At 55.3% G+C, this 13257-nt stretch overlaps 1 protein-coding gene across 1 annotated transcript in view; it reads right to left on the minus strand.

The window, feature by feature from the left end:
- Window positions 1-722: 722 nt before the first annotated feature.
- The window catches only part of UMODL1 (uromodulin like 1), a 74332-nt gene continuing 61797 nt past the window's right edge, over window positions 723-13257 (minus strand). Inside the window, exons 22-26 of the mRNA XM_045501300.1 lie at window positions 12577-12813; window positions 12215-12374; window positions 9941-10025; window positions 4513-4715; window positions 723-1041 (exon numbers count right to left, since the gene is read on the minus strand). Coding sequence (XP_045357256.1) covers window positions 4534-4715; window positions 9941-10025; window positions 12215-12374; window positions 12577-12813 — 664 coding nt within the window. The 3' untranslated portion in view covers window positions 723-1041; window positions 4513-4533. The remainder of the gene's footprint in view (window positions 1042-4512; window positions 4716-9940; window positions 10026-12214; window positions 12375-12576; window positions 12814-13257) is intronic.

Raw genomic sequence — 13257 nt, forward strand, 5'->3', positions numbered from 1 at the left:
CTCATGAATTAAAGACCATGACCACATTGTAATTCTAAGTTCATCGAGGAAAAACGCGATGCTTTCAGGTGTTAGCTATCGAATACAATCCAATTTGTTTCACCTAAAGTAAAAAAGCACGATCCGTCAGTATGGTGTAATGGAGAACATTCTAAGATAAAAATTTAGGTTCTACACCCAGTTTCTTATTAATTCATTTTGTGACCATATGAAAATGACTCACCCATTTCTTCTCTGCTTTCCCATTGTGCAATGGATAAATAGTACCTCTCCTGGGGTAAAATTATATTTTTAAATGGCTGTGAAAATACTTGGGAAAAATATCAAATAGTGAGTATGTGTATGTATATAATGTTATTTCTACTTATAAAGATTTTCATATTAGTGGAGTGTCTTTTGAGTCCCTGTTGTGTAAATAAAAACAACGTCCTGGAAAGGCAGATGTGAAAGAGCATATATGTCCACCAAAAATAACATTAGCAGTGCATTTATGACTGACCTGTTGTTAAAAGAACTCCCAAGTGCGCCGTCGAATATCTTTGAAAATGTGAAATATATATATGACAGAGCGTGGGATGACTGGATGGCTGAATGGATGGGTAGCTACGTGGCTGAGTGGATGGGGGGATGGGTGGCAGGTGACAGATGTCAGTGGTGAGCAAAACCAGAAAGGGCTGGTTTTGAGCCAGGACTGGTCCAGAAAGGACTGGTTTTGAAACCACTTGAGCCAGTTAGGAGGGTAAAGAGTCTGGGGGCTCTGGGGCGGTGGAGGTGATCTGGGTGACGGCAAGGCTGTATCCAAGCTTGTTTGAAGATCCCCATGCCTGGGGCATACCCCTCACCCCACCTCCTACTCCAAAAGCTCTTACATCCGCCTGGTGGGCACTGCTTATCTGGGACCTACACAGACAATGGGTCTCCTGGGTCAGTCAGAGGCTGTGTTTTCACCACCCCCGGGACTCATCCAAGCTCTGGATGTGGGACAGAGCAGGTTTCCGTCGATGCTTCATGGATTAAGAACCGAGGTTGATTCACAGCCACCTGCATGGAGAAGGAGGTGACCAGGGTCAGCGCGCACGCCGGAAAGGAGAGGTTCGTGCAGGAATACCCCCCGAGCCTGGGTAGTGTAGGGTGACCATCACCCCGAGGACAGGACTTCTATGCTCACTAGATGGTGAGAGCTTGTGCCCAAATAAAAGGGCAGCGGCTCCCAGAAGGCACAGAGGAACAGGGACCATGGCGGCTGGACTGGTCTCCGGTGAATGGGGCTCCGGTGAATGGCAGCACATAGGTGCGCCTGAGCCGGACGACCACACCCTCGGGGCCTTTGTGCCATTGTCCTGTCTGCGGAGGACACACTGAGACGCGGGGCTCCCGGTGCCGAGGGCCGCGCCGAGTGCCAGCCTGGTGGGGACGGTTTGTTTGATGTTTTTCACAGAGCACATTTTTGCAGGAACTCGAGACCCAGTTAGAGATGTCCTTCACTTGGGAAACAGAAGCCACGGGGGAGCAAGAAAGGATGAGAGGCCAATTTTCCCTCCGGTGTTTTTTCATTTTAGGTGGGGAGGACGTCCAGAGTCACCTTGCCCCCACATACCAGATGTCCTCAGAAACTGAGCAGGACAAACGCTGGCATCCTTGTTGGGATTCACGTGCTAAGTATTCAGTAAGATTCCCTGAAATTCCCTTGGAACTCTATCCAGGGAGGTGACTGGCCTCGTGTGCTGGCCCCGGTCTTACTCTGCCCATCTGAACTGCAGTGGCTCCTAGAACTTAGATAATGTGCACATATGCTATCAGGTCCTGGAGCAAAGGGGCCGCGGCAAAGCAGAGGCGTGATCCCTGCAAAACCAGCTCCCGGAGCTCCTCTAACGAAGACGAAGTCACGCGGAAAGGGACGTCGCCCCGTGGGGGACGTGTGCTAATCTGGCCTCCGCTGTGTGACTCAGAGGGTTCACTTGAGCTCTCTGGGCCCGATTTCCTCATTTCAAGGATAGCTGCTATCAACCACACTTTGCTCGGTTGGTTCAAAGTCTTATCTCAAGAGAATAAAGAGCTGAGTGTGGGGAAGGTGGCCTTGGCTGGGGAAGAGCCTGAGGAGACAGGGGCATGTCCACACGACAGTGTCCCCTGATGGGGGACAGGACGCAATGGGTCAGTAAGCAGAAGGCTCTCCATGACTCAAACTGCGGGGGCCCCAAACCAGAGAGAGACTAGAAGGCACCGTGCTAAAGAGTCTTAGTTATAATCGAGTGTCGTTGAACCTGAACCACTGCCAGTCACCCACATGCTGGGGCCCTCGGGGTGGCAGAGAGCCCTGACCAGTGGGGGCAGCACCTGCGTCCCCACGGGCTTCAGGGCCCCAGGAGGGTTCTTCCTTCGGACCACAACACTGCTCCCTCCACTGCTGGGCACCATGGAGCCCCACGGAGAGAATTGTGGATTTCTCAGATAATTGCTAAAATACAACGTCTCCGGGTCTCCAACGAAAGGAAAAGCCAAGGGGCCTCATTCTAAATACCTGCCAGTCACGTGCACGCCAGTCTAAGTTACTGGAGCTCCGTGGCTAAAAGAATGGACCCCAGACCCGAACCCCAGCTCTGTCCCTTCCTAGTTACGTTCCCAGGACATGCCTTCACCTGCCTGCCCCAGGTCCCCAGCTGAAAAAGTGGTAATAACACAGCCTCACGCGGTTGTTGGGAACCTGAGGGGGTTAACTAGTTACAGTGTTTAGGAAGGGTTCTCACGCACCCACACGCTCAGCACTCCTGGGTATTTGCTAATATCGGTAAGAAACAGGGTCCTTCCCCAAGAGCCTGCTTGAGAGGGCAGAGAAAGAAACCCTGAGGAGCTATGGGGTTGCTAAGGGCATGGGGAGAACGAAGCTCAAGTCTGGGGAGTGTGCGGACAGAAAACCCCACTGGGTCTGGGGGGAAGCTGCTGTCGGAAGGATCAGGGTCCTGAGCATTGAAAGGGCAGAAAAGCATCCTTCCGGCCAGCCAGCGGGGGGCCGATGAGGACGTGTTGGTGCGGCCGTCCCAAGCCAGGCATCACACACTGTGCCCGGCAGGGAGGCCAGTGCCGAGGCAGGACTGAGGCCGGGGGTCAGGGGGAGCTGAGGTTCCCTGTGGGACGTCCCCCAGCACCGGGGACTCAGTGTGGCCCTGGGCAAGTCAGTCCCACCGGGGAATCTGCCATTTTCCCACTGGCAATTCCTACGGAGTGGGCTCTTCTCACGTGATGGGGTTTGTGAGGGAGAGAGCGAGACAGAGGTGAATGTCCCCTGCTGGGAGAGGTGAAGTGATAACCTGAAATCCTTGTTCGGGGCCACCTCCTGAGTCCTTAACTCCTGTCAGGGGAGGGAGCTCCCTAGCAGGCCAGAGGGGCCAGAGACACGCAGGGGACTGGGCGCAGGGGAGGGGCGTAGGGGAAGGGTGCAGGGGAGGGGTGCAGGGGAGGGGTGTAGGGGAGGGGTGCAGAGGAAGGGTGCAGGGGAGGGGCATAAGGGAAGGATGCAGGGGAAGGGTGTAGGGGAGGGGAGCAGGGGAGGGGAGCAGGTGAGGAGTACAGGTAGGGGGTGTGGCTAAGGGGTGCCGGGGAAGGGTGGTACCCAAGATGCCTTGGGGCAGCCCCAGGGCCCAGAGCCGATCTCAGGCCACCGTCCCGTCTATAACCACATGGAGTCCAACAGTGTTTGGAGGCAGCAAACGACAGCTGCCAAACGTGGCCTGTGATTTTTTCTCTCTAAATCTCAAAGCCTTTACAGAAATCACAGGCCTGGGCGATCCCCCCTACAGGCGTGCGCTAAGAAAACGGCGCTCCTCCGGAACGAGCGTCACCCGTCTGTGATGAGCTGTATTTGGGCCCAGAAGGAGGTCCAGGCACCCGTGACCGTCATGGCTCAAAAGAGCCACTTCACGCTCGGGGGTGCAGGTACTTAAAATCACGGAGAGGACACGGCAAGGCAGAGGCGTGTGCCCATCACATCATCCGGGACACGAGGCACAGTTCGTGGCGAGGGCAAGGCTGTGGGGACACGGGACAGAGAGGAGTCGCGGATTCACTCAGCACTCAAGGTGCCAGAGGCCGCCAGGGGTCTGCCTGTCCTCACCTGGTTCCTGCCCTCTGTGCGTGTGGTACCGCTGTCACCCGGCCCTGCTACAAAGGAGGAAAAACGAAGAAACCAAGGCACCAGGGGCTCGGGGCCTCACCTGGGGCCGCCCGGGAGCGGGGGGCACAGGGCTGGCCTCGGAGGGGCACCGGGGCCGGCTCTCGTCTCACTGCACCCCCCGGGGGCTCCGCGAGGCCTGCCCTTGTGCAAACGGACAGAACCTGACCTGGACAACCGATGGCCCACCTCCCCTCCTGCAGCTTCGGGGGCTTTCCGCTAAGGGGCACGGAACGTGCCACCGGCCACCCGCCGTTCTCCAAAGCCCCCAGCACACGCCGTGTCGTCTCCGCCAGTGGCGAGGGTAGGACGCGCGCATCGGAGGCGCGTGGCTCTTCACTCACCTGCGGGCCGGCCGGGACCGCCTACCCAGAGAACACCCGGTAGCCGAAGTCGTCCGGCCCGGCTCTGAAGCTGTATTTGCCAGTCATTCTCTGGTAGTGCCCGAGGACAAGGGCAGCCGCCCCGGCCACCACGACGAAGACGGCCACCACGATGAGGACCAGGTAACCGGCTCCCAGGCCCGGCTCCGCGCCTGGACGCTCACCTGCAGGGAACGAGACGGATACAGCCGTGAGGTCCGCCCAGACCGGGAGGGACGCGTCTCCGTGGGCCGTGCATCACCCGTGGCCCCAGCCCTGCGACCTCACGGTCAGGGTGGACCGGAGGGCTTAGGACGGATTGGCGATGGAGCTCGCTCGCCACGGAGTCCGCCGCTCGGTAACCTTATTATCTGGATCTGACTGACCCGGAGCACCGTGCTGTGAGGCTCCGCACGGGCCCGTGTACGTGTGGGTTTCCGAAGGGGACAAAGCAGGTGTCCCAAGCCTGAGAGAGCGGGCATCAGCCAGGACAGCTCAGCCCGCCCGGTGTTCTGGATAACTCCTAGCCCCCCGGGGAGCGACAGGGCCCACGGTGCGGGGCGGTTGAGAGCTCGGCTGCACGTGGAGACCCGGCTGGGCACTGGAGAGGAGCGCGGGCCTTCCCTGGACCCCGAGGGCCAGTAAAAACACAGGAAAGCACGGACCCAAAAAAGTTGGAAATGGGGACTCGAATACTCAGGCACCCATGTTCATAGCAGCATTATTCACAACAGCCCAAGGGCGGAAACAAGCCAAGCGTTCATCAAAGGATGAATGGTTAGGGGCGCCTGGGTGGCTCAGTCGGTTAAGCGTGGGACTTCGGCTCAAGTCATGATGTCACGGTTCGTGGGTTTGAGCCCCGTGTCAGGCTCTGGGCTGCTGACAGCTCGGAGCCTGGAGCCTGCTTCGGATTCTGGGTCTCCCTCTCTCTCTGCCCCTCCCCCACTCACACTCTGTCTCTCTCTCTCTCAAAAATAAATAAACATTAAAAAAAGAAAGGATGAATGGATAAACAAATGTGGTCCATCCACACAATGGAATATCGTCTGGCCATAGAAAGGAGCAAAGTCCCAATGGGTGCTTTAACACGAAGGAACCTCAAAACATCATGCCTAGCGAAAGGGGAGAGTCACAAGGGACGGCACACAGTAGGACCCTGTCTATAGAACTATCCAGGAGGGGCAAAACCAGAGGCAGAAAGCAGACTGGTGCCCGGCTCTGAAGGAAGGGGACGGGGAGGGACTCCTAATCGGTGCGGGGCCACCAGCCGTCCCCACCCCCAGGGGAGAGAACTGCTCAGCCCCGTGAGGAAGTCGGGGTGCGTGGAGCGCAGTGAGAGTGAGTGGGACCCACGACAGGGCACCCGCAGCAGGAGCCAAAACCACCCCTGCACCACGTTCACCTCCGTCCAGTCCCCCTGCATTGGGGGTGTCCACCTGGGTGACAAGGGACACGCGAGAGCCTGTCTCCTGCGTGGTTGCCGAGGTAGATGTCACTCTGGGTCTCCAGGGCGTAGCACAGGTATGCAGAGTGGTCCGACAGTGGCACTGGGGACCCCTCCTGGCTGCCTGGGACAGAGGCAGTCATGTCCTCCAGAGGGAAGGGTGTGCTGGATGAGGCTCCTGGGGACGCGTGCTGGAGCCGCGTAACCTCCCAAGGCGCCCAGACACCGGACGGCCAGTTCCCCGACAGCTGCAGGGCTGGCCCCTAGACCCGGCCTCTGCGGGTGCTATAGCGGGCGCCTGGCCTCCTCCCGTCCTCCGTGAGGGGCCGCGGTGCTAGCCCGAGCAGGGGGACCACACTGAGGATGTTGCAGCAGGAGAGAGGTAGACCCCGCTCACAGTGGAGCCCAGGGCGGAGCCCGGATGCAGCCTCCAGAGACAAATGAACCTGTTTGCTCGCTGCCTATTTCCCTGGGTTTCCGTCACCTGTAGCTGAACGCTCCCACCTGACCCACCGGCCCAGAGCTGCTCTAGGTGAGGTCCACGGGCCAGCACGGTCCACTGGTTGCTGTGGCCCCGCCGTGGTTACCAGTCTACACAAAATGGAGAGCAAGACATGACCCCCCCCCATGGGAGGGGGTGTCTACCTGCCCAGGAGAGACCGGTCACGTGGCGGGAGTTGCATGCGGGGCCCACAGTCGGACCACCTGTCAATCTCTTAATAAAGCACTGGCCCTTCACCAGGATGGCTTGAGAAGCCTGCACCGCGGGCAGGACGGTTGCCATGGTCACTCGGGGTAACCCACACAAACAGTCGTTTTGCAAAGACACTGAGTGATCAATGCTTCGGCGATGGGGACACAGCCCCTGCTGTGGGAAAGTGATGGAGAGCCTCTAAGCACATGTAGGGAACCCCCAGCTCCTCACTTCCGGGCTGCCTCAATGATGATTCCGGACCCTTCCTTCCGGGACATTTGTGCATCCGACAGACATCACCTCAACTTTCTCTCCCTCTTTGTACAAAGCAACTCTAGCGAGGGAGGACTAATGAGTGATCTCGCGAAGCAAATGGCCACGGAAGAGTTCCCGGAAGGAAATTAGAATATTGCGATGCTAACATAAGATGTCTTGGCAGCACGCATTCCGGAACGATGCCCACGGATTCCTCCTCAATCTCACCAATGCGCAGTGCTACGTGCGTCCTCCAGAAAGATACGTTGAGGTCCTGACCCCCACTACCACAGAATATGATGGTCCTTGCAAATGTAATCAGTGAGGGACTCCTAATGGGTGCTGAAGCAGGAGAGGCTCTGATCCAATAGGACCCATGTCCTTGTAGGACGGCCATGTGAGGACACAGAGGCACCAGGGGAACCCCACGTGAAGACAGAGGCAGAGCTCCGGTAACGAGATCCTGCCAGCCAAGGAGAGCCACAGCAGCAAATGCCAGAAGCTGGGAGGGCCGGAGATAGATTCTCCCTCACTGCCCTAGCAGGACCCAGACCTGTCGACACCTTGATCTTGAACTTCTGGCCTCCAGAACCATGAGGTGTTCAGTCTGTGGCACTTAGTGTCCTGTGGCACCAGGCCCAGAAAACTAACATGGGGGGGGGGGGCGGGGGGCAGAGCGTGGGTGCACAGTCAGGGGACAGAATGTGGGCACAGGGTGGGAGGGGGGCAATCCCGAAGAGATTTGTCTGCCAGTCTATCCCACCCCTGCAGTCCCCAACAGTATTTCTGTTCATATACACAATTAAAATGCAAAGTTTCCACCAACCAGGAGATTCCATGTTTCGAAATGACTTTTCTGTACATTTATATGGCACAACTATGGAGCACACAAGAGCTAATAACACAATGAGAAAGAACGATGCACCAAAGGAATGATCCTTGTTTTTGAGCCTGGCAATTTATACTCTCATTATATTTGGTGTTCTCTGCAATGGTTGTTAGTTGGTGCTCTACTGGCTACAAATGATAACAACTAGCATTTATCCGGTAATTTCTATGGACAAGGCACTATATGAAGTAGAAATGAGTACTGTTCCCATTTTATAGATGAGGGAAATGAGGCACAATGTAGTATGCCCATGCTGCAGACAAAAAGGAGAGTGCTGGACACATAGTAGGGATATATGCCCGCCACATAGATGGAATAATGAATAAGTGGGTGGATGGATGGATGGATGGATGCATGGATGGATGGATGGATGGTGGGTGGATGGATGGATGGAAGGATGGCTGGCTGGATGGATGGAAGGATGGATGGGTGGATAGATGGATGGATGGTGGGTGGGTGGATGGGTGGGTAGGCAGGTAGATGTATGGAGGAATAATGGTTGGATGGATAGGATCCAGAAGACTCAGGAATTTTCCCAAGACCACACAACTAGAAGCATGAGAGTCCACATTCAAACTCAGGTCTCCTAACTCCAAGCCCAGTGCTTTTTCCACTCCAGTAGTTTCGACATTATCTATAATATCTGTGAATAAATAGGAATCCCATTTCTATAAACGAGAATGCAATTCACACATATTGTCTTTCGTATTAGGGCTCCTGGTCAACCAGTTCCCCTCAGCAGGTTAAGAAATGAGGAGGGTAGGAGAAGCATGTGGTCCCAGGATGGGCCCTTCAGCTGCCTGATGACCAGTGCAGACACCAGAGCCGGGAGCCCAGCTCCAGAAACTCCGAGTTAGTGGGCCTAGGACACGCCCCCAAACCTGGGGTCTTTTAGATTTCACAAATACTTGGATGAGAACCAACAGTTGAGAATCGCTGGCCCTTCTCTTACTCCCTCATCTTTCTTTCTAAGCCCTGATCAGCATTCGGACCCCGGCTCACATCCCGCATCCAAAGCCCAGAAGTTCTTGTGCAGGAAAATATGGAGAGGCAAGGAGGGCCATCAAAATAGGGAGAAAAGCAACAAAAAAGGAAAATCAACTAGGATTACATTTAGCTGCAAACGGGAGAAAAAGCCAAATAGCAGTGACAAAGAACGTGGAAGTTTATGTCTTTCTGGCGCAAAACTTGGAGGTCGGAGGTCTGGCCTGACCTGGCTGCCTTGTTGTAAGGTGTCCTTGGAAATGGGGCTCCTTCTGGCTCCTGTCCCCATGGCCCTCCCCTGGAGTCTGAGAAGGGGGATGATGAAGAAAGGGGAAAACAATGGCCTGAGCCCTGGGGAGCTGACACTTGACCTCCATTTGCATTTCATTGGCCAGAACTTACTCATAGGGCCACACTCAACAGCCAGGTTCACTGGGAATTATGGTTTTCATTCCTGGCAGCCAGCTAAAAATGGGGTGGGTTGGGGGTGGGTGTGGGGTTCTATTAGGATGAAGGGGCGAACAGATATTAGGGGACAGCTAGCCATTTCTGTCTTTGTACCCAAAGCACGCCATTTCCCCCAACCAGTTTTTTTTTTTTTTTTGAAAAAATAATGAAATCAATCTCAAAGGAAATAAAATGTCTTCCTGGAAAAATGATGGCAGCCTTTGAAATGACATGGAATGTAATTGGCTTGTGGAAGTTTTATACCAAGAGAGAAAGCGATGTCATTTTTTTATTTTTGCATCTTCCGAGTTAGCCGAGCCCAGAATAAACAGCTTAGGCATCGCCTGAGTTCCTGTGGCCCAACAACCCATTCGGTGTGTTTATCCAACATAAACACATGGCTCGAAATACTGCTTTATCTAAGGGTGTGCTGACATCCTGAAGCCCCAGCCTTTTCTTCTGCAATGTGGGTATGACAATGGCCCCTCCCTCCCGGCCACACTCTGTAGGTGATGGACTCAATGCAACCCGGGGAAGTCGCTCTCAGCGGCCAGCAGCTGTTATGTCCCCGGATCCCGAGTCTGCTGCGGAACATCCCAGGTGCTCTGGCTCCCGGGGGGGGGGGGGGGGGCAGAGTTGTGGCTCCCACGCTGGTGAGATGGGACTCAGGACTGTCTAAACCAAGTCACCAACTAACCTTCAGACCGGACGAGGGGTCCCCAGGATGTCTGGTGTATGGTGGATGCCTCGCTGCTTCTCGGGGACTTGACGTCGTTGCAATTCTGTTGTTTTGAAAGAAAAGAAACTTCGAGTTAGTCGAGCAGAACTACTGAGTTCGGAGACAAGTCCTGACCGTCGGGGTGGTACCCTGATCCGTACATTCTATCTGGCTGGAGACAGCAAGTCGAGGGTGGGTGAGCTCAGACAGGGGAGGGACCTGGGGGCCTGGACCGCCTGGATCACAGGAGGAATCAAGGTTCAAGAGAGCAGCTCACTGCGCCTCCAAGCCCTGGCCCCTCGGCCCCTCAGGCCCTCTGTCGGCGCTGAGTCATGTTGGCGTTCTCCATGGCCGTGGCCAGCTGCAGCCGCCTGCTCCTTTCAATGCCTCTGCCTTGCACGAAGGTTCAGGGACACGGTGGAACCTTCTTAGAATACACCTGCTATGGGCTGCATTCTGCCCCTCTAAAAGATGTTGACCCCCTAGCCCCCCGTACCTGTGCATGTGACCTTATTTGGAAATAGGGTCTTTGCAGATGAGGAGAAGGTGAGGTCATTAGGGTGGGTACCTAGTCCAACATGACTGTGTCCTTGGGAAAAGGGGACGTTGGATACAGACACAGACAGGCACAGAGGGAAGATATGAACACACAGGGAGAAGCTGGGTCTGCACCCCAAGGGGAGAGCCTGGAATGACTCTCCCTCGTGGCCTGAGGGGGAGCCAGCCCTGCCCCAAGGCTGATCTTGGGCTCCCCGCCTCCAGGCTGTGAGAGAATGCACTACTGATGTCTCAGCTACAGCTGCAGCCACAGAAAAGCAGTCAATGCCTCTCCTAGGAAAGCTGGGAAAGGAAGGCTTGAAGCCATATTATCAAGAATCTGAGAACCGGCCCCTCCTTACAGAGGTGGTTGTGGCTATTAATAACTCTTAGTATGTCTGAGGGGCTCTTGGAGCCTGGTGCAGGGTCATGCACGCCCCTAGCTGACAGTCATCCAGGGGTCTGTGTCCCTTTCAACCCTTTTTTCTGGAAGATCTACTGTGTGTGAAAAAGTGACATTAACAAAATTGATGTTCCTTGGGCTTTTTCTCCTATGCATGTCCCGTGGATCCTCGGAGGCTGGTGACCTGGGGGTGGGGAGGGGGACTGTAGGGGTTCTGTGAGCAGCACAGAAACAAGCCCATCGCCCAGAGATGAGGCAAACACACAGCCCCTGAACCCAAGGCCAGCAGAGTTCTCTATACTGTCCTGGGAGCAGACCGCATGTGACAGTGAGCTCACATCCTTGTCTGCAGTGTGAACAAGGGCTCTGAAAACTCAGGACTGCAAAGCATATTTCACATTCAAAGGTCTACGGAAATGGGAATGTAAAATTATTCATTATCCCAAATTCGTGCACATGAAAATAAAAAAAAAAACCCTCTTATTAAATATCACAGTGGCTGGGATTCAGTGGTGTTCCCTCAATGTTACTAAAAATAATACTGAATTAAAGCAAAGTTTTTACACCTGAATATGCATTAAAGCACCTGGAGGAGAAGCACCACTGCATCATGGCCAGGAATGGATGGGATGGGATGGGATGGGATGGGATGGGATGGGATGGAATAAGGATGGGATGGGATGGGATGGGATGGGATGGGATGGGATGGGATGGGATGGGATGGGATGGGATGGAATAGGGATGGGATGGGATGGGATGGGATGGGATGGGATGGAATAGGGATGGGATGGGGATGGGATGGGATGGGGATGGGATGGGATGGGATGGAATGCAATAGGGATGGGATGGGATGGGATGGGATGGGATAGGGATGGGATGGGAATGGGATGGAATAGGAATAGGATGGGATGGGATGGAATAGGGACGGGATGGGGGATGGGATGGGATGGGATGGGATGGGATGGGATGGGATGGGATGAGGATGGGATGGGATGGGATGGGGATGGGATGGGATGGGGATGGGATGGGATGGAATGGGATAGGAGTGGAAATGGGATAGGAATGGGAATGGGATGGGATGGCCAACATGTGGTACGGCATCTGGAAGGATGGAGCTTAGCCAGCTAGCTGCAGAGTCCTCTGCCCACAGGCTGCCTGCCATCCACGCCTCATTTCACACCTTGTGCAGAGTCTGCTCCCAGAGGTCGGGCCCCAGAGCCGCCCAAAGCCTGGGCTTCAGATAACAGAGTGGCCCTCCTCAGGGTGATCAGGGGCACAAGTCAGACACAAGGTTAGAGAAGTAAAACACCTACTATTTTGCACGTGCTTCCAGGGGAGTCCATGCAAATACGAAGCCTGCAGTGCAGGTAGACGATGGAGTTGTTGATGAAGGAGAAGATTTTCAGCTTAAACTGGGCCTTGCTGGAGTCCCCGTTCTTGATCACATTCGTGTGTGTGTTGGGGATGGGGCAGCTGGGAAGGAAGGAACGTGGCTCATTAGTGAGGAGCCGGCCTCCCATCCCCGTCCCAGATGAGCTTCCCAGCAGTACCTCTGACTGCACACACCGTGTCTGCCATCACCCATGGGAGGTGAGGACCGCCACCGTCCGGTCCCCCAGGGACGCGGCCCCCATATCCGTGCGTGTCTGGGAGGCGGCCCACACCCGACACCTGCCTGTTGTTGATGAAGCCAAACGTGACCGGGTCCCTGGCGTTGCTGGATGGTGTCGCCCAGCACTCGGTCAGGACCACCTTGAGGTTGCTCTTCTGTTTATAGAGCCCCACCTCGATCTTGACATCATCACTGGCAGACACACTATAATTTCGAGGTATAGGGGAGTCCCCAATAAACAACCGCATCTCGGTGACAAAACTGCCAGCACCATGGAGGTCCTCGATGATGGTATAGACCCTGCAAGAGTGAGTGGTTTCAGGAGGTGCGCTCCTGTGACCCCACCGTTCCCATTGCTCCCCAAAAAGCAACTCCAAAGAAGTACGGAAATAAAGGAAGACCGCCCAGATGAGAACAGGCAAGGCTACCGATTCTGAGCTGGCTGGAGCCGTGTGTCGCCCCCCAACTTGAGTTTGGAGGAGACTCAAGGACAGACAGGGGAGGGGCATCCTCAGAGAGGGAAAGGGAGGCCCCAGGCGCCCCAGGCGTGTCATGGGGAAGCCGTGGGTGGGCTCACCAGCACTGGAGTGTCCTATGGGATTGGCGAGGGTGCGTATCTGGCTTTCTTTGGTTGGTCTTAAGTTGGAAGTGAGGACAAGTATTAGGGGCGCTGGGGGTTACGAACCAAGTCCTGGCCACTGTCCGTTTCTATATTCAGTCTCACAAAAGGATCCCCAAGTGACT

The sequence above is a fragment of the Leopardus geoffroyi genome, chromosome C2 (assembly GCF_018350155.1).
Source record: "Leopardus geoffroyi isolate Oge1 chromosome C2, O.geoffroyi_Oge1_pat1.0, whole genome shotgun sequence".
NCBI lineage: Eukaryota > Metazoa > Chordata > Mammalia > Carnivora > Felidae > Leopardus > Leopardus geoffroyi.